At 33.2% G+C, this 22,821-nt stretch overlaps 1 protein-coding gene across 1 annotated transcript; it reads right to left on the bottom strand.

Annotated features, from left to right (window-relative positions):
- Nucleotides 1–1,033: 1,033 nt before the first annotated feature.
- CCDC54 (coiled-coil domain containing 54) lies at nucleotides 1,034–2,310 on the bottom strand. The gene has a single exon (XM_051991197.1). It carries the CDS (start codon nucleotides 2,069–2,071, stop codon nucleotides 1,103–1,105), a length of 969 nt encoding a protein of 322 aa, XP_051847157.1. The 5' UTR covers nucleotides 2,072–2,310; the 3' UTR covers nucleotides 1,034–1,102.
- Nucleotides 2,311–22,821: the final 20,511 nt, after the last annotated feature.

The following is a 22,821-nucleotide window of genomic DNA, read 5'->3' as shown; positions in this document are numbered from 1 at the left end:
TTTCCCAAGAAGTCTTATCCGGTCTTCCTTCTCCCTAGTTCCTTCTGTACATATTTTATATGTACGTAGATGTTCAAATATTGTCTCTCCCATTAGAATATTGACTCTTTGAGGGTGAGGGACTGTGTTTTTCTTTTTCTTTTTTATCCCTAGCAATTTGAAGAGTTCCTAGAACATAGTAAGTGCTTAACAAAAGCATATTGGATTAACTTCCGATTACACTGGCATTAGGAACCCCACCATGAGAAAACATCCTTTACTGACACGAGTTAGCAACTTTTAACATTAGTTGTCTGGGACATTGAGAACTTAAGTGACGTGTCCAGGTTTATACAGTCAGTATGTCTTAGGTTCTGGATTTGAACTCAAGTTTTCCTAGCTCTGAGGCTTTGGAGCGAGAACCAGGGCTGGGTGATCAGAGCTTCACCCTGGGTACTGAAAATTAAGGGGCATTGCTTCAACAGTGTAGTAACAACTGAGCTTAACACCTAGTTAGCAAGAATAATTAAAAGAGGAAGATATCCAGTTTGTATGATTCTCTCCTTCCTTCCCTCCTGTTCCCAATCAAGTAGCCATGCCTCAAGTCTCTTGGTGACTGAATCCTGCTCTGTTCCCCTTTCCCCTTGTGTGCCTAGTTGTGGTGTAGGATGTGCTGGAGTCTCTCTCTCCTGATCAAAGTACTGTCCCCAGGTCTTATCCCCACAGGGGATTTCCCTCTCCCAAGTCTGGATGGAATTTTTCTTTAAATATTGATTTGAAAACTCTTTCCTGCTGTTTGTCCTGAGTATATGTTTTGAAACTTTTGCGGAGCATAGAAAAAGCTGGTTCTGGGTCTGGCAAATCCCCCATGCAATATAATATATAATATATATAATATATAATATAATAAGCATCATCAGGAAATGGATCAGGAGAGAACAGTTGGAGCCTGCACCTGAACTTTCTGCTCCTATTCAGAAATGAAGCAGAACCCTGACTCAAAAAAGGAACATTTCACAAAGCGGGTCCCTGCTGCCAAAGAGACAAGTGAATACCCGGGGCAACCAAGATGCATTTATTTCATGTCAGTCAAATCGTGAGATAATAGACTCTCTAAAACACTCTACATTCTAGTTACTTGTTCTTTTACAGAATAAAAAAAGCAGTAGAGGTAATTGAAAGCAGATAGACATAGAGTAGTCAGGCCCGTGAAAGGCCCAGCAATTGGATAATATTTTTGGGCTATGAGCTGGGGCTTTCTAGGGAAGACAGCTGGCCTAGTAAGGACCCACTGGATGAATTCTTCCAGTTTGGCAACGCTGAGAAAAAATCCCCACTTGCTTCCGTGGACAAAGGTGAGTTTGATCCATGTACTGAAATCTGGACAAACATAGATATTTGAATTTGCTTTCTTCATATTTCTTGTTGTCTTTTCTTGTAGATGATTTTCCTTCAAAGTTTTTATCATCTGGGAGCCAGTTTTTTCATCTTGGTGGGCTCTAGATTCTGACATGCCATGGACTTTCTCTAGTTCAGCTGTAGCCACTGGTGAATTTTGTTGTGTGGTAGGTCCCACGACATCATGAATCAGTTCCACTATTTCTCTGTTCTTGTCTCCATCAGGAATCTCTACACAGTGCAAGGTGGAGCATGCACTCTGAGCTTCCAGATCTGTGGCTATCTTCTTCAGAACAATGACATCTTTTTTTATTAAGAGGATATCATGAGCCATTTTGGATTGCCTGAATTCATTCATACTCACCCTGGTTTCTATCACTTCCATCTGCTTTTGGTAAGTGTCAATTTTTTCCTGGATTGTGGACATGGCAGTAACAAGGTCGGTCAATTGGCTCAGAAGGACATCTTGTGAAGTTTTAATGTCTCGAAGCATGACAGCTAAAGGTAAATTCATTTCCTCAGCTCTGCTAAAGAAACGACCATCTGTAGCTTTAGATAGAGCTCTTATTGAAGTCTGGGATTGTACCTTGCAATTTTGAACATCATTTTTAAAATGTTTCTGCACCGAATAGGTATTTGTGGTCCACATGTGCCCAGCTGCAGTTTTTACCCTTTTGGCCAGAAGCCGATGCATTTTTTCATAGTAAAATAAGATGGATTTGGTTGAGGGAAAAAGAGGGATGTTGGGAGAAGGGAAGAAACTAAATCAAAAACACAGGGGAAAGCAATGCTAGGACAAAGTAGATTTTTCCCTTACTATTTGTTGGATGGCTTCCATTTATGACAGCTAGAAGGCCCTAGAGTGAAGAATACCAGAAGTAATGTTGAAGGATTCTAGGTTGCTCTTTTCTCTTCATACAATTCAACTAGAACTCTCTGGAATATCAACAGACTTCCCAGACTCATTTGTGGGTTGTCAGGTCACCAGACTCTGATGTCACAATGGCTATTGCCATGGAAGTAATTCATTTTAAAAGCTATAAAATAGCATTATTCCATACTTTTCCTAGATATCTTAATTGCATTTTACATTTCTTTAAATGATCATCTTCTGAAAATCTATCCTTGGAAAAATGGAACAGTTTGGCCCATTTAACATATTTGGAGTTTGTTGTTGGGTCATTTCAGTCCTGTCCAATTTTTGTGACCCTATTCGGGATTTTCTTGGCAAAGATGCTGAAATGGTTTGCCATTTCCTTCTCCAACTCATTTTAAAGATGAGGAAACTGAGCCAAACAGAGGTAAGTTATTTGCCTAGAGTCATATAACTAGTAAGTATCTGAGGTTAAATTTGAAATCAGGCCTTCCTGTTTCCAAACTTGGAAGTTCCATCTACTGTGCCACTTAATGGTCTCTGTTTGGTCTTAGATTTTAATTTTATTCCTTAGTCACTGAACTTATTTCTAGTAAGGATGTCTTTGAATATCTTGATGAAATGATGAAGTATAAAATGATTCTATTTATCTAGGGATCTAAAGTTTATTCCTTAAATTTATCTTCCTCTATTCATCCTTTTCATGATTAATTATCTGCTAATTTCAATATTTCAAGGATTGTGATTTTTGTCAGCATAGATATCCCCTATACCCATGCATTTAACAATAACTTAGAAAATAGCCTAAAGCATTGAGAACTTATTAAAAATTAGTGTTTGATGTGTTCCAAGAAATCATTAATTGATGACCAACTCTCTGCTAATGAGCACTTCTGAACTTAACTAATTCTGTCCTGTGATGACAGAAAGTTTCTTGCTGAAATTGCACTCAAAGCCTTTCCAGTTTAGAAGGACCTACCAGAAGCTGTGATCTGCTAGATCTCACCTTAGGATCAGGTATCAGAATAGGTGCAAAATCAAAACCCACACCTTGATATGATCTTTCTCTATAGTAATAGAAGCAATTGTCCAGAATGGCATGCTGATAGTTCCATGGCACTCTGCTCTGGTCAGATGTAACTGGAATATTATATTCAATTATGCATTTTAGAAAAGATTGACAACCTAGAAGATTTCTAGTCCAGAACAAACAGGATGATGAAATGATTAAAAACAATCTCAAGTAAGGGCATTTTGGGGGAACTATGGATATTAATCCAGGAAACGATGATTGCAGGGAGGAAATGATAGATCTTCTCAAGTATTCAAGTATTCATATTGTCATATGAAATATGGGTTGTATTTATTTTGCATGTCCCCAGAGGAGATAATTAAGAGAAGTAGAAACTGAAAGGTTGCAGATTTCAGTTCAATCTAAGGAGAATTTTCCTAATTAGGATAGGCTGCCTCAAAAGGCAGTTGGTTTCCTTGTTCTGGAGGTCTTCCAGAAAGACTGAATATATATTGTTCAACATTTTTATCAAGGGCTTGAATAAAGGCACAAATGATATCAAAGATGTGGATATCAGATAAATATTAGTTGGGAAGTGGTAAAGATAGAAGCACTGTGAAGAAGCCAGTTCTTGCCTTCACTTGAGAGAGATGATGGTTAAATTTTCAGTTTAAGCATTTACCTTGGAAATAAGAAAATACAACAAATCTGACTTGATTGCATAGACATGAGAAAGTGATGGAGAAAATGTTAATGATGCAGATTAAACTTAAAAGTGTGTCCTATGTATATTTCCTCCCTAAGAGAGTTATCAAACATTTATCAGCAAATCACTAGATAGAGAAAATTCTTTTTCAGATATATGTGGAAGAGATATAGAGGTTCTTAAAGTTAGTTCGTGAACTGAAAACTTTTTTTTTTTTAGTATAGCTTTTTATTTACAAGATATATGCATGGGTAATTTTTCAGCATTGACCCTTGCAAAACCTTTTGTTCCAATTTTTTCCCTCCTTCCCCCTACCTCCTCCCCGAGATGGCACGTAGTCTAATACATGTTAAATATGTTAAAGTATATTTACTTTATTGTAAATAAATATATTTACATATATTGTATATATGTATACATATCCATGTAGTTTTTTTTTTGCTGCACAAGAATTATTGGACTTTGAAATAAGTTAAAATTAACCTGAGAAGGAAATAAAAAATGCAAGTGATAAAAACAGAAGGATTAGAAATGCTATGTAGTGATTCACACTCATTTCCCAGAGTTCTTTCGCTGGATGTAGCTGGTTCTATTCATTATTGAACAAATGGAACTGATTTGGTTCATCTCATTGTTGAAGAGAGTCATGTCCATCAAACTGAAAACTTAAAAAAATTTTTCCATAAAATTATTTTCCTTTGTTTTTCTATGTATTTTACTTTCTGCATTAAAATTGTTATTATGTTGAGCCCATAGTCTTCACCAGATTGCCAAAGGGACCATGACACAGAATAAAAAGGTTAGGAACTCCTAGACTCGAAGGCATCTGAACCCCCTTCCAGAGTGATTGTTTTGTTGAACTGTACTATGATGTCTCTATCTACAATGATACGTGGACCAGGTCTGTATATCACTATATAATCTTTTTTTTCCTGAATTTCTCCTATAACACTTGTTTGGAACAAAAGAATTAGTCATTGCCACTAATTCTGTCATGGATTCTTATAGTGTCATCTTGTATTTAACTCTTTGATGTCTATGTGTTCTCTTCTCAATAACACTGTGGAATGGCATAATGGGGAGGGAGTAATATAGTACTTTCTACTAATTCCAACACGATGCTACACAGAGAATCATTCAACAAATGTCTGTTGAATTGAACTGAATTTTAATTATGTCGTTATAAGAAATCAAAATATAAAGAATAATCTTATGGAAGTACTTCTCACTTCCGCTCATTAATAATCCTGTGTACTGAAAAGGTCAAATAATTTTTTTTCCCATGAGAGCTATTCTCTTCAATGATTTTGTCCTGTTATCAAGTACCAAAGAATCTCCTCCTTTATCCCTCTGATGTTAGATTTACATTATTTAGCAAAACAAAGTCAACTCTGTTGTTCTTGGTTTTAAGGCCAGCTCTATTAAACTACATAATAATTGTAAAATCCCTTTATACTTTATAAAAGAAACTTATTGTAATTATTACTACTTTTATTAGTTACATTAGCTCTTTTATATCTAGGACATGCAAATTGAGAATGGGGTTTCTATCAGCCTCAGATCACATTAATATTTATGGCTACTGTCATATTTTTGTTTCAAATTGGACTTAAATCACACTGAGACATCCAAGTTATTTTTTATTTTTATTTGGACTGTTGTCTGGGTACATTTCTTTATCCTCTGTTGATATAACTGAGTTTTCAAATGTAGAACTATAGTATTTATACAATTACTAGAGAGGAAGTTTCCTAAAACATAAGGTGGATACCTCGAGGATTTTTGGAAAGATATGGTCAGGAGTACATGATGTGATTCAAACACAAGACTTAAGCATAAAAAGTTAAATATGAGTGAGAAATCATAAAAATCGTAATAAGGTTAAAGGGTTTTATGGGATGGAAATTGGGTTATAAGCAGAGATAGATTAAGAGAGGGAGGTAGGAGTAAGAAGCAAAATAGACATTTGAGGAGAGGGCAGAGTTAAAAAAAAGAGAGAACGATAAATAGAAGAAAATAGAATTGAGGGAAATAGACAGTAAACAGTCATAATTGTGAATGTAAATAGGATGAACTCATCCATAGAACAAAAGGTAGCAGATAACACATCAAGAGTAAAATGAGGATTTGGAACAGAATCTATTATGATTAAACTGAAGTAAAAAGGATAAAGTAGTAATCAAATATTGCCTAATAATTTATTTAATGCCATTCCAGTAAAAAAAATACTTTTTAGAACTAAAAAAAAGTAAAAAAATTCATTTGGAGAAACAAAAGGTCAGGAATATTAAGGGAGTCAATAAAAAATAATGTGAAGGAAAAGGGTCTTGTAGTACTAGATTAAAAATGTATTTTGAAACAGTAATTATCAAAACAATTGGGTATTGGGTAAGAAATGAAATGGTTCATTAATGGAATAGATTAGGTTCACAATATATTAAAGCAAATGGGCACAATGACTTTATGAGCAAGAACTTATTTTTTAATAAAAACTGCTGGGAAAAGTTGGAAAGCAATCTGACAGAACATGGGTCAACATTCACACCACATATCAAGATAAACTCAAAATAGTTATATGATTTAGACATAAAGAATATCACAATCAGATTAGGGGAACATAGAAAAAAATTACCTATCAGATTCATGGATGGGGAAGAATTTATGACTAAACAAACTATAGAGAGGTTCAATGGAGATCAAATGGACAATTTTGATTGCATTAAATTAAAAAGATTTTGAACCAAAACCAATACAGAAAAAATTGGAAGGAAAATAGGAAACTAGGAAGAAATTTGCAGCAAATTTCTGTGACAAAGGGATCATTTGCCAAATATTTATGAGCCAAATTTATAAAAATAAGAGATATTCCATAATTGACAAATGGTCAGAGGATAGGAATAAGCTCTATATTATTAATAATTAGAGGTAATGCAAATTAAAACAACTTGGAGTTATCATTCCACAGCCATCAGTTTGACTAAGATAATGGAACAGGAAATCAACAAATGCTAGAGGGGATGTGGGAAAATACATATGCTAATGTATACTGTTGTTGGAGCTGTGAACCAGTCCAACCATTCTGAGGAACTATTTGAAACAATGCCTGAAGGGCTATAGAACTTTGTATAAGCTTCAGCAATATGCTACAAGATCTATATTCCAAGGAGATCAAAGGAAAAAAAAAAGACTCATGTACAGAAATAATCATAATAGCTGTTTTTGTGGTGACAAAGAATTGGAAACTGAATGGATGCCCCCCAATTGGAGAATGGTTGAACAAGTTATGGAATAAAAATGTGATGGAATACTATTGTGCTATAAGAAAAGATAAAGGGAATGGTTGTACAAAAACCTGGAAGACATATATGAAGCAATTTAAAGTGAAGTGAGCAGAACTAGGAAACGTTTTACACAGCAATGGTATAGTAAATAGAATCGATTCTGAAAGACTTAGTAATTCTGAACAATACAATGATCCATTATAACTCTAACTTAATTATGGCATGCAATGCCATCCACCTCCAGATAGAAAATTGATGGTCTCTGAACATAGAGTTGCACATTTTTCCCCCTTCCTATATTTTTCTTGCTTCTTTCCATGTCTAATGTGGAAATATTTTTGCATCTATTCGTATATATAATGGGTATTGTATTTCTTGCCTTCTCAATGTATGAGGAAGGTAGGATAAGAATTTGGAACTCAAAAATAAATAAGTAAATGAATGGATAGATAAAGAAACATATAAATGGTTTTTGGATCATCAATAATTAATAACAATTATTGGTACTTCAAAAGTAGAATCCTTATGAGGTGCAAACAGATCCCTTGACTCAATTAGAAAAGGAGAAACAACATAGGACAATAGACTACATTTCTAAGAGACTTTAGAGTTTAGGTCAGTTCAATCAGTAGAGGAAGTCAGGATCAAGGAGGAACTCAGCCCCTAAGCAGACATGTCGAAAACTCATGCAGAAGAAGGCTTTGAGGATCTCTATGGACATAGGGAAGTGAAAGTGTAAACAAAAACAATAGTCACAAGACACAGGATCCTGGAGCAAGGATGCAAAGATTGATCTGGCACAAAAAATACCTGCACAGATGCTATAGTGTAACCTTTTTCTTTACACTGATATGGTAATTCCATATCTTCTTTCTCTAGTTGAGGTCCCTCAGGGTAACTTGAGGGAAGCACTCCCTCCAATTTATTTACCTTTCTTTGTTTTAAATTGTTGCCTTTCTTTTTAAACAGGGTAAACCACAATTATACGATTACTATTGGTGTATTTAGTGATTTTACAGTTGTAAGGAAGTAATTGGGGCAAAGCATCCTTGGAAGAAAGTGACAGATTTATATTTAGTTGTTTTATCAGAACTCTGTTATTATTTGAGGTCTCAGAAGTAAAATAAATAAATAAATAAATAAATAAATAAATAAATATATATATATATATATATATATATATATATATACATACATTTATAATTATAGATATTTTTATTACTGTTCCTGGGTTAAAGAAAGAAACCCATCTAGGCAGTGAATTGGTACTAGGGTGAGTGCAACAAGTAACAACAGTTGAACAGCTCACCATACCACACATTTACTTCTTTATAAGTATAAAATGGGAAGAAAAATAGCAAAATGTATAAATGGAAAAGATCTTTAAACTTTCTATAACAAACTTTTAAACTTTTCCCTGCTAATAACAGTGGAAACACCACACATAAATTTTAACATCACAGTGCCCATTTAGAAGTAGAAATGTCACTAAAGAAAGCAGAGACAATATCAGAAACTAGATTATACTAACAATACAAGAAGTCTTTACTAGACAGAGTTGTTTAATGGGACTGAGAAATCCATTCTCAAGATTTCTAAATGAGAAGATTTTAGATGCTTATAAATCTTATAAAAATGCTCTAAACCACTACTAATTTTTTGTTGTTCATTTGTTTCAGTAGTGTTCAACTTGACCCCATTTGGGGTTTTCTTGGCAATGATTCTGGAGTGGTTTGCCATTTCCTTCTGCTCATTTTACAAATGAAAAAATTGAGGCAAATAGGGCTAAGTGACTTGTCCAGACAAAGCTAGTAAGTGTCTGAAATCACATTTGAATTCAGATCTTCCTGATACCCAGCCTAGTACTCTACTGTTTTACTTAGCTGCCCCAGAATTGAGTCAAAAAATGCAAATTAAAAACAACTCTGAGGTAGCACTTCACATCTATCAGATTGACTAACATTATAGAAAAGGAGAATGATAGTGCTAGAGTGGATATTGAAAAAAAATGGGACACTAATACACTGTGGAGTTGGAAAATCCAACTGTTTTGGAGAGAAATTTGTGACTGTGGCCAAAGGGCTATAAAATTGTGCATACCTTTTGACCCAGTAATACCATAACTAGATCTGTGTCCCAAAAAAAGATAAAAGAAAATGGAAAATAGAAAGGATGCATATCAATTGAGGAATGGTGAACAAATTGAGATATATGATTGTTATAGAATATAGTTGTTATAAGAAATGATAAGCAGTATGCTTTCAGAAAAACCTGTAAAGACTTACATGAACTGATGCGAAGTGAAATGAGCAGAACCAGGAGAATATTGTACATAATACAAGCAATGTTTTAACAGTTATCAACTGTGAAAGACTTAGCTACTCTGATCAATACAATGATTCAAGACAACTCCAAAGTACTAAATGATGAAAAATGCTATCTACCTTTTGAAAGGGGTGATGGAGTCTGAGTGAAGATTGAAATATAATTTTTTCACTTTATTTTTCTTGCCTTTATTTTGTCCATATGGTTAATATGCAAATAAAGTTTACATTATTTCACATGTATAATTGATATCATATTGTTTGCTTTGTCAATAGTTCGTATAAGGGGCTAGAAGAAGGAGAGAATTTAGAAATAAAAAAAATTAAATGACTGCTAGAAATGAATAAATAATTTAATAAAAAACAAAAATAAATAAAATCTCATAGATTATGGAAGAATCAGACAAAAAAGAATTTATTATATAGCTTATATATTGAAAGGTTGTGGTAGAGAAAATATTGAGTCTTTAATATATACCTTTAAATCTGTAGGTCTTGATCCTATTAGAAGTGGCTAGGGAAGAAATTGCTCATCTTGTAAAAGATAATTATGGTAACTTTTCCAGTCTCCTGGGGGGTCATTTAATAATTCTTATGTAGTGATTTTACTAAACGTGTCCCCAGTGGCCTGAAACAATTCCCTGGGTCTGACGGGTAAATTGAAGATAAGATAGAGTGACTGCAACATAGATTTAGAATTAGATCCACATAGAATAGTGAATAAGGAATCCCAATAAAGCTAAGTATCAGAGCAAGTAATGAATTCATACAGAGACAGTAAGCTGAAACCTGCAGAGGAGTAGAGTTTACAGTAGGTGGTCTACCTTTGGACCTATATTAACTCTTGGAGGTCTCTAGGGGACTATGCACAAGTAATTGGTTTTTTCTCTAGACCCTAGGGCACATGAGCTTCTTGTAATCAGCTACTTATCTCTTTAGTAGTAGTATTACTAGACCTAATTCCAAATTTACAATAAGCTCAAATTACCTAATCTGACTCACTCTTCCTGTTATTTATTTTCAGGATCTTGGAGACTTTTACTCTATGACTCTAGATAAGGCACATCATCTCTGATTCTTCTCTGTTCTCTGGTAAAATGAGAGGGCTGGAATACAAGGAAATCAAAGGTACATTCTAGTCCTGAGTCTGTGATTTTAACCTCTATTCCCTGTCCTTCCATTCTTTTCCAGATATCTGGACAGTGCTCTGGTTATATGTAACTCATTTATAATGTTATAGCCTCTGTAATACTGAATGTCACCTTCAGGTTTCTTCTTTACAATCGTTCTTCTAAATCCTTTAGAGGTTCTATTTGCTTTATGATTGGCACTTTGTATAAAGTCTTTATATGACTTTAATGGGAACAATGTTGTATCCATAGACTGGAAAGGGAAAAAAATAACATGTGGAGTGTTTTTATTTAACCCTTCATCTTTTGCTGTTTATGAAAGTGGTGAGTTGATTCTGTTTGTTAGCCTATTTAAATATTTTATTTTTACTTCATTGACATTATTCAGACTATCTTTTCTAGAAAACATTTAATACTAACTTTTCAAATGTGGAATGGGACAATATAGTTTTAGAATTGTTCATATTATTATTTAAAGAACTATGGAAATAAAAGTCTTTGGAATATGACAATAAGATTTTAAATACACACAGAAGTAAAAATAAATAAAAGTTAACTGAATTTGAGATCACTGTGCCACCAGTAAATGCTGACAACTAATCAATCCCACCTTTTAAGAGTACCATTCAACATCTAAGGGCATCCTTGGAGATGCTCTTTCTCTGAGTCTCACATTGCTGGCTGTCACTTTCCCCTTAGTTTCTCTACTTTAGATATAGTACTATTCAACTCTTATTATTAAATATTATTATGAATTATTCAATTAGATTATGCTTGATTTGGAATTGTCCTACTCTAAGAAAAAAATCACCTTTTTTTGTTCTGATCTCTACAGAATTTCTTAATTATTCAAGGCTCCATGCAAAAGTAGAATAAATATTTCCCCAGAATAAATAAGCAAAATAACTCGAGATGGTCAGCATAAAATCTCATTCACCCAACTTCAAAATTTATTCTGTCAATCTAACTTACTTTAACCTTGTCATAGGGATTCTATTTATTCCAGATCCCATTCTTCTGTTGGCTGCCAATTCTACTCTACTCATTGCCATGGTTGCCCCCTGACTTGGCCAACTCTTTTACCAGCTCAGGACTTTAGAATGGTTCGTGTGTCAAAAGCCTCAGTATTAGAGACTTTGCACAAGGATATTACTTGTGGTATAGAAGGATTGTCTTCATTCTTTTTTCATTGCTCTTTCTCATCTGTATTCATCTTCAAAAATCTATAAGGAACCTTGACATTTCACCCCCCCCATCAGTAAGTATAAAGCAGGCATTATAGAAATTATATAATTATGCTTACCTTAGCATGTTAGTATTGCTAGGGTAGCCTTAGCTTTAAATGTGTGTGTGTGTGTGTGTCTTTCTGTTATTGTTTGCATTTTTGTTTTTCTTCCCAGGTTATTTTTATCTTCTTTCTAAATCTGATTTTTCTTGTACAGCAAGATAACTGTATAAATATGAATACATATATTATATTTAACATATACTTTAACACATTTTACATGTATGGATCCACCTGTCATCTAGGGGAGGGGGTGGGAGAAGGAAGGAAAAAGTGGAAACAGAAGTGTTTGCAAGGGTCAGTGTTGAAAAATTACCTCTGCATATATATATATATATATATATATATAAAGCTATAATAAAAAATGTGTGTGTGTATGGGTACATATAAATATATGTAAGCTTGGAGTTTTAATTTTCAGTTTTAATGCTGTGTTACATTAAGTTGTTATCTGTTCTGGGAGTTGTTTTCTTGGTGAAAGTTGCAAAAAGCTATAAAAAATTAAGATGAAAATGCTGTGTTGAATTTCTTTAAAGAATGATTACCTTGAATGACATATTAATATTATTATTGTTGTTATTATTAGGATCTTTATATTTCCAAGTAAATTTTCACCAGATAAAATCCCTACCAGGTAAATATGTATTATTGACTTGATTCTATTTTTACTTTTGCTTCTGTCTTTACTGGAGAATATCTCTTCTCTTGCACTCTCTCTGTAGGAGGAGGACTACCCCATGCTGCCCTATACTATTCCATGCTTGAAAGAACAGCCAAAGGGTTAATGTGAATGCCTGTTCAATAGAAATTCATAGAGGATCTCTCACTGAAGGATTTCAAACTATTATTATATACTGTTTCCTCAGTGCCTGTTCTTTGATTTTAGAATCATTTCATTTCTTTGCTTAAAGCCCACTGTGAGTTTCATTTCTCCTGTAAGGGTTTAGATTACAAAGATCTCATTTAACTTTCCAAATATATTCCTTCTCCCCACATACTTTGCATACATACAAAAAAGAAAATGCCGAGAGGCAACTTTTTAAAATGAGGTTTTCTCTCCACCTAGGCTTTGAGAGCTATGAACTAAAAAATCCAAAATGCTCGTTCATTGTTTTAAATATTTTAATCGAAGACTCATTTTTTTAAAAGTACATTACTGCTGCAGGTGTTTCCAGCTTGCAGAATGCCATGGAAGGAATGTTTGAAAAAGTGTTTGAGAATGTTTAAATGTCAATCTACCCTGCTTGTTTGCATGTGCATGTGTGTATATATATATATATATATATATATATATATATATATATATATATATATTATATATATATATATATGTATATATATATACACATATATAATATACACTTATGTGGGGGGTTATAAATGTATATATGTGTTGTTCATGTCCAACTCTTCATGACCCTCTTTATAAAGGGAGGTACTGGAGTGATTTGCCATTTCTTTTTCCAGTTCATTTTATAGATGAGGAAACTGAGGCAGAATTAAATGGCTTGGCCAGTGCTACAGAGGTAGTGGCTAAGGACAAATTTGAACTGAGAAAGAGAAGTCTAATTCCAAGCCCAGTATTTTATCCACTGTGCCACCTAACTGCCTCTGAATATACGCACATTCACAATACATATTTTTTTTTTGTGTATATATATATATATATATATATATATATATATATATATATATATATATAAACTTTTATCCTTTTAATCTTTCTTTACTTTTTAGAAGGAAGATTGCTCCCTCGTGTTGATGGATTAAAAAAAATAATGTAAGACAAATTTTAAAAAGCTCAACACAACAGGGCAACCAGTTGAAATATCATCATGGCTTTTTTTTACTTTCTATTTTACTTTCAGGTATAGAGAGATATTGTCTGTGGAAAAATCCATATATCTCATGGAAATTTGTGAGAATCAGTTAACATGTGTCTGCTTAAAGTGCCTAGGGTCATATTTCTTTCATTCTATATATTGAAATACTTCACCTTCAGTGTTCACTATTTGTATTTATACATTTGACTGCTTTGGGGCTATTTGTTATAAAAATGAACACATAGCACTTTAAAGTTTACAGAGAATTTGATTTTCACAATTATCGATGCAGATATTACTATGCTCATTTTACAGATGAGGAAAATGAGATTTAAAGAGCTTAATGATTGGTATCCTTAGCCATGCTGCTAGTAAGTGTCAAAGATGTGATTTGAACTCAACAAAAGAAAACTTAGGTTTTCTAATTCCAAGTGGAGTACTTTTGCCACATATCTCCTTATGTATAAGTATAAACATATTTCCTTTCTAAAACAAAAACAAAAACAAAACTGTGTCATTTGGTATTTTTAATGAATTTTAACGTTAGTATAATTTTATTAAAGTTAATATATTGTATTAACCTGGAGTAAATCTGTAGTGGAACACCCCCGGAATTTAGCATTGGCCCCATTCACCATTTTTATCAGTAGTTTGGATCCTATCACTGTGAGAGTATGGTTATCAGCTAAGTGGCTAACCAGAAGGTGGTGACCTGCTCAACTCCATTTCCTGACTTCCCTGGCTTTCTTCAGGTGCCAGCTAAAATCCTATCATCTATAAGTTTCTCCAGACTCCCCTTTAGTTCTAGTTCCTTCTGTCTGTTGCTTATTTCCCTTTTATCCTCCATACAACTGTTTGCATGTTGGTTCCTCTGTTAGATTGTGAGCTCCTCCAGAGTAAGACTGTAGTTTTTTGTTTGTTTGTTTTGCTTTTCTTTGAATTTCCAGCTAGCATACTCTACACACACATATACTAGTTGCTTAAAAAATGCTTTTTAATTGACTTGGAGGCATAGCTAGCATTTTTGGATGATAAGAGTATGACACTCTCTCCCACCGTAGTCTCAACAGACTAGGAAAAAAAAGAAAATCTAATGAAAGAAGTTGAGGGATAGATATAAAAATTCTATATTTCATTAGTCAGATACTTAATTGAGCCTATGATCTCATCAATGTGATCAATGTGAGCACAATGCAGATGGCATCAAATCTGTGTCTTCTTATGCTATGGACTCTTTTAAATTCAGTTTTTAATTTTTATTTTCAATTCCAAATTCTATCTCTTTTTCTACTCTTCCTCTCCCCCTTGAGAAGGCAAAAGAAATAATTTTCTAATGAAAATTAGAATGCATATTAAGTGTATAATATCGAAATTCACATTAGTCACAATATAGTGGGAAAAAGCAAGAAAAATAGAGGAAACAAATTCTTAAATCTGTACCCAAAGTTTATCAGTTACCTCTTTGGAGGTGAATATTTTTCATCTTGAGTTCTTTGGCTTAGATCATTGTATTTTTCTGAATAACTAAGTTTTTCAGTTTTTTATCATTGCAATATTGTTCTTACTGTGTACAATATTCTCCTAGTTTTGAAAAAACTTTCCTTTCCTTTACTTTCCCAGGTTTCCCAGGTTTCTCTGAAACTACCCCTTCATCATTTTTAATAGCCCAATAATATATTCAATACAGCCATTTCCTGATTAGTGAGAATCTCAGTTTCTATTATTATTAATTTCAATAAAATACTAACACACACACATACACACACACACACACACACCCCTTATAAGTCATTTTCCTTTTAATTTTATTTTTTTGGAATAGTTCCAAATTGTTCTCCAGAAAGCATTCACTAGTTCATAGTATCCACATAGTTCATAACACATAGCATTGATGTGCCTATTTGCCCATATCCTTCTAGAATTTATGATTTTGCTTCTTTTGTCATCTTAGCAAATCACACGATTATGAAGTGGTATCTCAGAATTGTTTTAATTTTCATTTATTTAATTATTAGCAATTTTAAACATTTTTCATGAGTTTTGATAGCTTTTATTGCTCCTTCTAAAAACTAACTTCATCTTTTGACCATTTATCAGTTGGGGAATGGCTCTTTTTTAATAAAAAAAATTAAACTTGGCTCAGATAGCAATATATTTGAGAAATAACACTTTTATGAGAGAAATTTGCTGCAAATTTCCCCCTAGTTCCCAGTTTTCCTTCTAATTTTGACTTAATTGGATTTTTGTTTGTTTTAATAGTGTTTTATTTTCCCCCAATTGCATGTCAAAAAAAAAACTTTAGCATTCATTTTTACAAGGTTTTGAGTTTAAAATTTTTCTCCCTCTCTCCTTCTTTAGATTATGCATGTGCTATCATGTAAAATATATTTCCATATTAGTCACAGCTGTGAAAGAAGAACAGATTAAAAAACACACACACAAAAGAATAAAGTTATTCAGAGTCCACTAATTCTTTATCTGGATAGCATTTTCCTTTGTGAGTCCTTTGTACTTATCTTTTATCATTGTGTTCATTCATAATTTATTAGTCTGTATTGGTTATGTTTGTGCAAAATCTTTTTAATTTAATGTAGCCCAAATGATCCAATTTGCCCCTATTATTCTCCCTAGCTCTTTCTTGGTTATAAAGTCTTCCCTTTTCCAAAACTCTGACTGGATTTTTTCCCCCATGCTCTGCTAATTTGATTATAATATCACCCTTTATGTCTAAGTCATGGACCTATTTTGAACTTTGTATGTATATGATATATAAGATGCTAGTCCATAGTTTCTATGAAGAACTTTCAAGTTTTTATAGCAGTTATTGTCTAATAGTTCATACTTAAATGGCTGGGATTTGGAGCTTATTATGCTAGGTTACTGTGCTCATTTATTTCTTTATTTTGTGTATTTAATCTATTCCATTGATCAACATCCAGTACCAATTTCCAGTACCAATTTGATGATTATTGCTTTTGAGTATAGTTTGACTCACCACTACTAAACCTCCTTCCTTCACTTTCCCCCACTCATTGATTCTCTTTATATTCTTGATCTTTTGTTCTCCAGATGAATTTTGTAATTTTTTTTTCTACCTCAATAAATTAATTCTTTGGTAGTTTGATTGATGTGGCAGTGAATAAATTAGTAGTGTCATTTTCACATATATATATATATGTGTGTGTGTGTATCGATAGATAGATAGATATAGTAGGCTCATGAATATCTATGAATAATGAATATTTTTTCAATTATTTGAATGCTTTATTTCTGTGAAGGATATTTTCTAAAATTCCATTTATCTTCTTAACTTCTTTGTTGTTTATTTTGTCATTAGATTGATAAAGTAAAGTAAATCCCCCTCTATTATCATTTTACTATCTATTTCCTCCTGAAACTACTTTAACTTTTCATTCAAGGATTTTATTGCTATGCAATTTAGTGCACATATGTTCAGCCATTAAATCAAGCCATTTTCTATGTTATTTTTTATTTTTTGGTAAAATGTGGTTTCATCAATTTTCTTTTTTAATTAGGTTTGTTTTTGCTTTTGCTTTGCCTAGGATCATAATTGCTACCTTTATCTTTTTTCTTTAAACTTTAGCTGAAATATAGCCATTTTTCCTCCAGCCTGTTATTTCAACTCTGTGAGTATATGTGTTGTGTTCCTTTTAAACTACATATCATTGGATTCTGTTTCTTATCCATTCTGTTACACTCTTCCATTTTATGGGTGAGTTCATCCTCTTCACATTCACAGTTATGATTCCTATATATGTATTTTTCTCCATCTTATTCTCCTGTATTAAGTCTCTTTTAAGTCTCTTTTTTATCATCTTGTCCCTTCCTCAGAAATTTATTTTCCTTCTGACTTTAGCCCTATTTAATGTACTCTTAACATTTTCTGCTACTATTTCCCTATTAGATAAGATGAATGTCTATACTCAATTGTATGTGTATGTATACGTGTGTGTATATATGTGTGTTGTTATTTATGCCTTCTTGAATTTAGTTCAGATGAAAGTGAATTTCAAGTGTTGCTTGGATAAATCCTCTACTCCTTTACCCTCCCCTGTAGAAACTCTTTCTTACATGCCTCTTTTATGTGAGATAATTTTCCATGTTTTTCCTCTCCCTTTCCTCCTCTCCCAGTGCATCTTTCTTCCATTCTTTTTTTGAGATCTTCCTAACTTAATTGAGTCATGTTCATGTCCTCTGTCTAAATAGACTTCTTTTAACTGCCATAATGTTGAAAAAGTCTAAGGAGTTACATATTATCACCTTCCCATATAGGAATATAAACAAGTCTATGATTCTCTTGAAAAAATAATGTCCTGTGATTCACAATCATTTAGCATCATCAAGACAATATTGGAAGAAAGAAAAAAAATGAATAAGCATGTTCTTTGAATTAGGAACATGACAAATGTGATCTCAAATATCCATTGGAAGTAAGTGCTGTCATTATCCCTACTTACAGCTGAAGAAATGGAAACAAATAGTGTTTGTGAATTTTATAGAGTCAAAGAGCTAGTAAATGTCTAGGGCCAGATTTGAACTCAAATGCAGACCCATCACACTATCTGCTGTGACATTTTACTGTCTAATGTTGATGTAAAAGATAAAGAGATTGCTGTTTACAATAGTAGGCCATCTAGAATCAATGAAAATACTACCATTTCCCAGAAGCCTATTATGTACTTTCATTTTATGATAGACCTTGTTAATTCTCCACATAACTCTGAAATCCGTTACTGCTTCTCAAGCTTGGGGTACTATTGGTTCATCAATTCCAACTTCTGTTCCATTTTCCAATGAATAGCTTTTCAATCTCTTTTGAGATCAAATGACATTATTAGTTCAAATCAAATATCAAACAGAATACCAAGGTAAATAACAGGAAAATCCCTCTAGGTTTAAAGGCTTACTCTACTATAGATTTCTGTAGAGTCAGTGGGGGAGGAACATTCCCCAAAAGACTTATTCTCCTAGTATTTGTATCCATACTAGAGCGTCTCTCATAGCATCATGGCATCTCACTGCTGCCCCACTCCACTTCCACTACTAGCTGTCATTGGACAAAGCTGTCCCAGTTGCTTCTCTGAATAAATTCAATGGCCATCTATTTCTGGGCTTCTTTTCTGCTGAATTCCTGCCATCTGCAGGAGACATCTTCTACTGCTAGGGATTTTTCTTTCTCAGTAGCACTGTTATTGCTGTTTTGTGCAAAGCAAGCCAAAACTTGCTTCAGGCTATCACCTGTGTGCCAAAGCCCATTGAAATGGGACTCTTTCCTTATGGATGGAGATGAATGCTCCATTCTAACCTGAGATGTTGGACAGAATTGATCAGAAGGGGAGCATTCCAATCTCTTGAGTTCTCTTCTGTTTCATCTCCCCAACTAAAGAAACAATTATAAAAAGTTATGTTGAACTTGAAACACTACATCCTTTACGAGAAGAATATTTAAGATAGCAAATAGCATTATAAATGTCTATATAGCAGTTCTACCTTACATAATTCTCAAGACTCTAAAGAACAATTGTTTATCTTACTTGATAGATAGTAATAGCTAATATTTATATGTCACTTTATATATATATGTTATTTAATTTGATCACCACAATAGTCCTGCAAAGTGGATCTTACAGGAGAAACTCAGACTGAGAGTGGTTAAGTGATTTGTCTGTTATTATAGAACTGGGAAATCTCTGAGGCAGAATATGAATTCAGAGTTTCTGGGCATCATGTCTAACACTTTATCCACCCACACTAGCTAGTTGCTTCACAGGGAATCCCCTGGACCAATGAAATCTCAGATTTGAGCTCTCAAAACCCTCAAGACTTTTAAATTCCATCATGCTTTCAGCAGCTAGTGCCAGGTCTGGAGCTTCACTTAGCAACATCGAATGGACCAAGTGGGCCTGGAAACTTTTCTCCTGCATTTCTGCAGCTGTACTCAGATTGTTAGGGCTGGACAACAGTGCTACTTAGTTGTTGGGCAAGCCCCCTAAACTGTCTCAGCCCAAAATCTTTCATTAGTAAAATGGGGATAATCATAGTTCCTCCCTCACAAGGTTGTTATGAGGATCCAACTATAACATATGCAAACATAATTTAATTTTTCCTCTTCCTCAACATTTAAAAATAATTTTTATTGATATCTTTTGTTTTAATTCTGCCATTTTTTCCCCAGTAATTTTTCCTATTCCCCTCTCAGAAAGCCATTTCATATAACAAAGATTTTTTTTTAAACAAGAGGGACAAGTGGGGAAAACAGCAAAAGTTATCAATGTATTTTAAAATCTGAAAAATATATGTACAATTCTCTGTTCTAGTAGACCTCCTGCCTATGTAAAAGAGTGAGCTAAGAAGTCTTCTCATATAGTTTTTGGGGCCATGCTTGTTCTTCATGCAATATTCATTTTTGATTGCCCAGTAGTAGTTATTCTAAACATTCTAAAAATAAAAATTATAAACATTTCTGTTATAATTGTTGTATATATTGTATTTTTGGATCTTCTTATTTCATTCTTTATCAATTCATGTAAATTTTTCTGTATTTATCTATAATAATCATATTTGCCATTTCTTAAAACACAGTGATTTCATTACATTATACTACAATTTTTGGCCATTCCTTCATCAATGGGCATTTACTTTGTTTCCATTTTTTTTTTTTTTGCTACCACAAAGAATGTGTTTGTGAGGATCCAGATCTTTAAAGGACACATAAACACTGTCCATCATTATTATTAAATAAGAAAAGCAAAAGAAGTGTTGGATTTGCTGCATAACAATTGCATGTTTTAGCAAGTTAGTTACTGAAATCTATTTGAGCCTAAAGTTTTTCATATGTAAAATGTGAGGGTGATCCTCAAACAATAATTTTTGGCTCAGAATTTTATGACTTATTAAATAATAAACAGTATGTGTTAGAAATACAACTTCAACATGTCAAACAATTTGCAATTTCCTTGATGTGTCTATTTTTTATTGTGCTTCTGTATGCTAGTAGATAGCTTTGTGTATGGTTGTCACCAAAACATTCATCATCTGCTGATCAGTTTTTTAGCAATGAATCTTGAGTTGATTAAGTTAGTTATTAGCTGAAAATCAATCACCATTAACTTAACAAGTGGAAAAAACAATGGGATGCTTTGGTAGGATTGTAATATGTTGGAGTCATGAAAGAATATGCCCATTAATATTTTATTGAAATCACATCACTAGAGTTTTTTATCTTTCAGAAGAGAAGATTGAGGGCAGTAATAAATATTGAAGACCAGACTTCTTCAACTAACCAGCGTTTTCCTATTGAAAACTTTTACTAAACTATCAACTATTCAACAAATACTGTTAATAATTCTGAATGTGATTAATATATTTCAAATTATTTTATCAGGAATATGTTTCTTCCATTAGAAGTTAAAAGAACTACATAGTTTAGGGGTCAGCTCATTGAATTCATGTATTAATGTATATAAAGAAATTAACTCAGACTATTCCCTGGAAGATCAAATCCTGAAGCTGGAGTTTAAATTCTTTGACCACATAATGAGAAGATTGGACTCATTGGAAAAAACTCTGATGTTGGGAAAAATTTAAGGCAAAAAGAAAAGGCGATGGCAGAGGGTAAATCAGATAGATGGTGTCACAGAAGCAATGGCCATGAACTTGGACAGACTTTGGGACATAATGAAGAATAGAAGTCCCTGGTATGATATGGTCTGTGAGATCACAAAGAGTTGGACATAATTGAAGAACTGAAAAGCAACACACAAAATGGGTAGGTACTACAAGTGGACCATGAATTGACTCCAAAATTGAATGAGAGGAGGAGAATGTACTAGATTTCACATGGAAAAATTTCAGAGAGTTTCAACTCTTTCAAGTTATTCCCTTTACAAAAACTCCATCCTTTTAATATAGATGGGTTTATCTAGTCATTCTGTATGGTTTTGAATCTTAGAATATAACATCTCAAAGAATTAAAGTTGAGTGTGTCCTAAGAAACAATGGAGAAACAGGTGGAGAATGTAAGTAGGCTGTAGCATGTTTCACGTGATGATCAATGTTTAAGAAATCAGTGTGAAAATATATCATTAGAAAATAGAGTAGACTAGTCATTTGGTAAGAGAAAGAAATAACAGATAAATGGCTCATGTATTTAAGCAATAACCACAATATACTTTTTTATTTTTTATTAGAGCTTTTTATTTACAAGACACATCATGGGTAATTTTTTAGCATTGATCCTTGCAAAACTTTCTGTTCCAACTTTTTCCCTCCTTCCCCCACCCCCTCCCACAGATGGCAGGTAGACAAATACAGTTAAATATGTTAAAGTATATGAATAACCATGAAATATTAAAAAAGAATCATAGAGTCACAACATGCAGGCAAAGTACACATGATAGGAAGGCACGGATGAGTTGTGCTTTGCATTGATGGAGCAAATGCCTATGTTGATAAGATACAGGTTCATAGAAGTGCTGAAAAGTAAACATTTATTATAGAATCTCCTAGAATTCCTTTTAGTACATACTTGGTACATATGCCATCTAGACTTTTATCCACGTTTCTGATTAAAAAAAAATTTAATAGTACAAGGTCAAGTACAGGTTCCCTGGAATATTCCACGAGAGACCTGCTTCCAATTTGATAGGAAGCCATTAATGACTACTTTTTGGACACAAATGTTCAACCAGTTCCAAGTTCACTTAGCTGTCAAGTGTACTTCTCTCTATCTTGTATTCAAAAATAGTATGAAGAATTTTGTCAAATTTAGGTAAAAAAGATCCTCCAACTATTAATCTAGTAACTTTGTCAAAAAAGGAAATGAAATAACTCTGAATAGGCCTGTTTTGATGAAGAATAGTGGCTTTTTCTAATCCTTATTTTCTTGCCTAGATGCTCCTCAGTTATCCTTTTAATAGTGTATTGTAGAAGATTTCTAGAAATCAAAATTAAGATTACTGGCTTATACTTCACAGACTTAGTTATTTT

The sequence above is a fragment of the Antechinus flavipes genome, chromosome 3 (assembly GCF_016432865.1).
Source record: "Antechinus flavipes isolate AdamAnt ecotype Samford, QLD, Australia chromosome 3, AdamAnt_v2, whole genome shotgun sequence".
Taxonomy (NCBI): domain Eukaryota; kingdom Metazoa; phylum Chordata; class Mammalia; order Dasyuromorphia; family Dasyuridae; genus Antechinus; species Antechinus flavipes.
The sequence above is the reverse complement of the archived record's forward strand: the minus strand, read 5'-3'. Positions and strand labels throughout refer to the sequence as shown.

What these genes read in the sequence shown, in the direction of transcription:
- CCDC54 (XM_051991197.1), bottom strand. Translation starts at nt 2,071, where the DNA reads ATGCATCGGCTTCTGGCCAAAAGGGTAAAAACTGCAGCTGGGCACATG.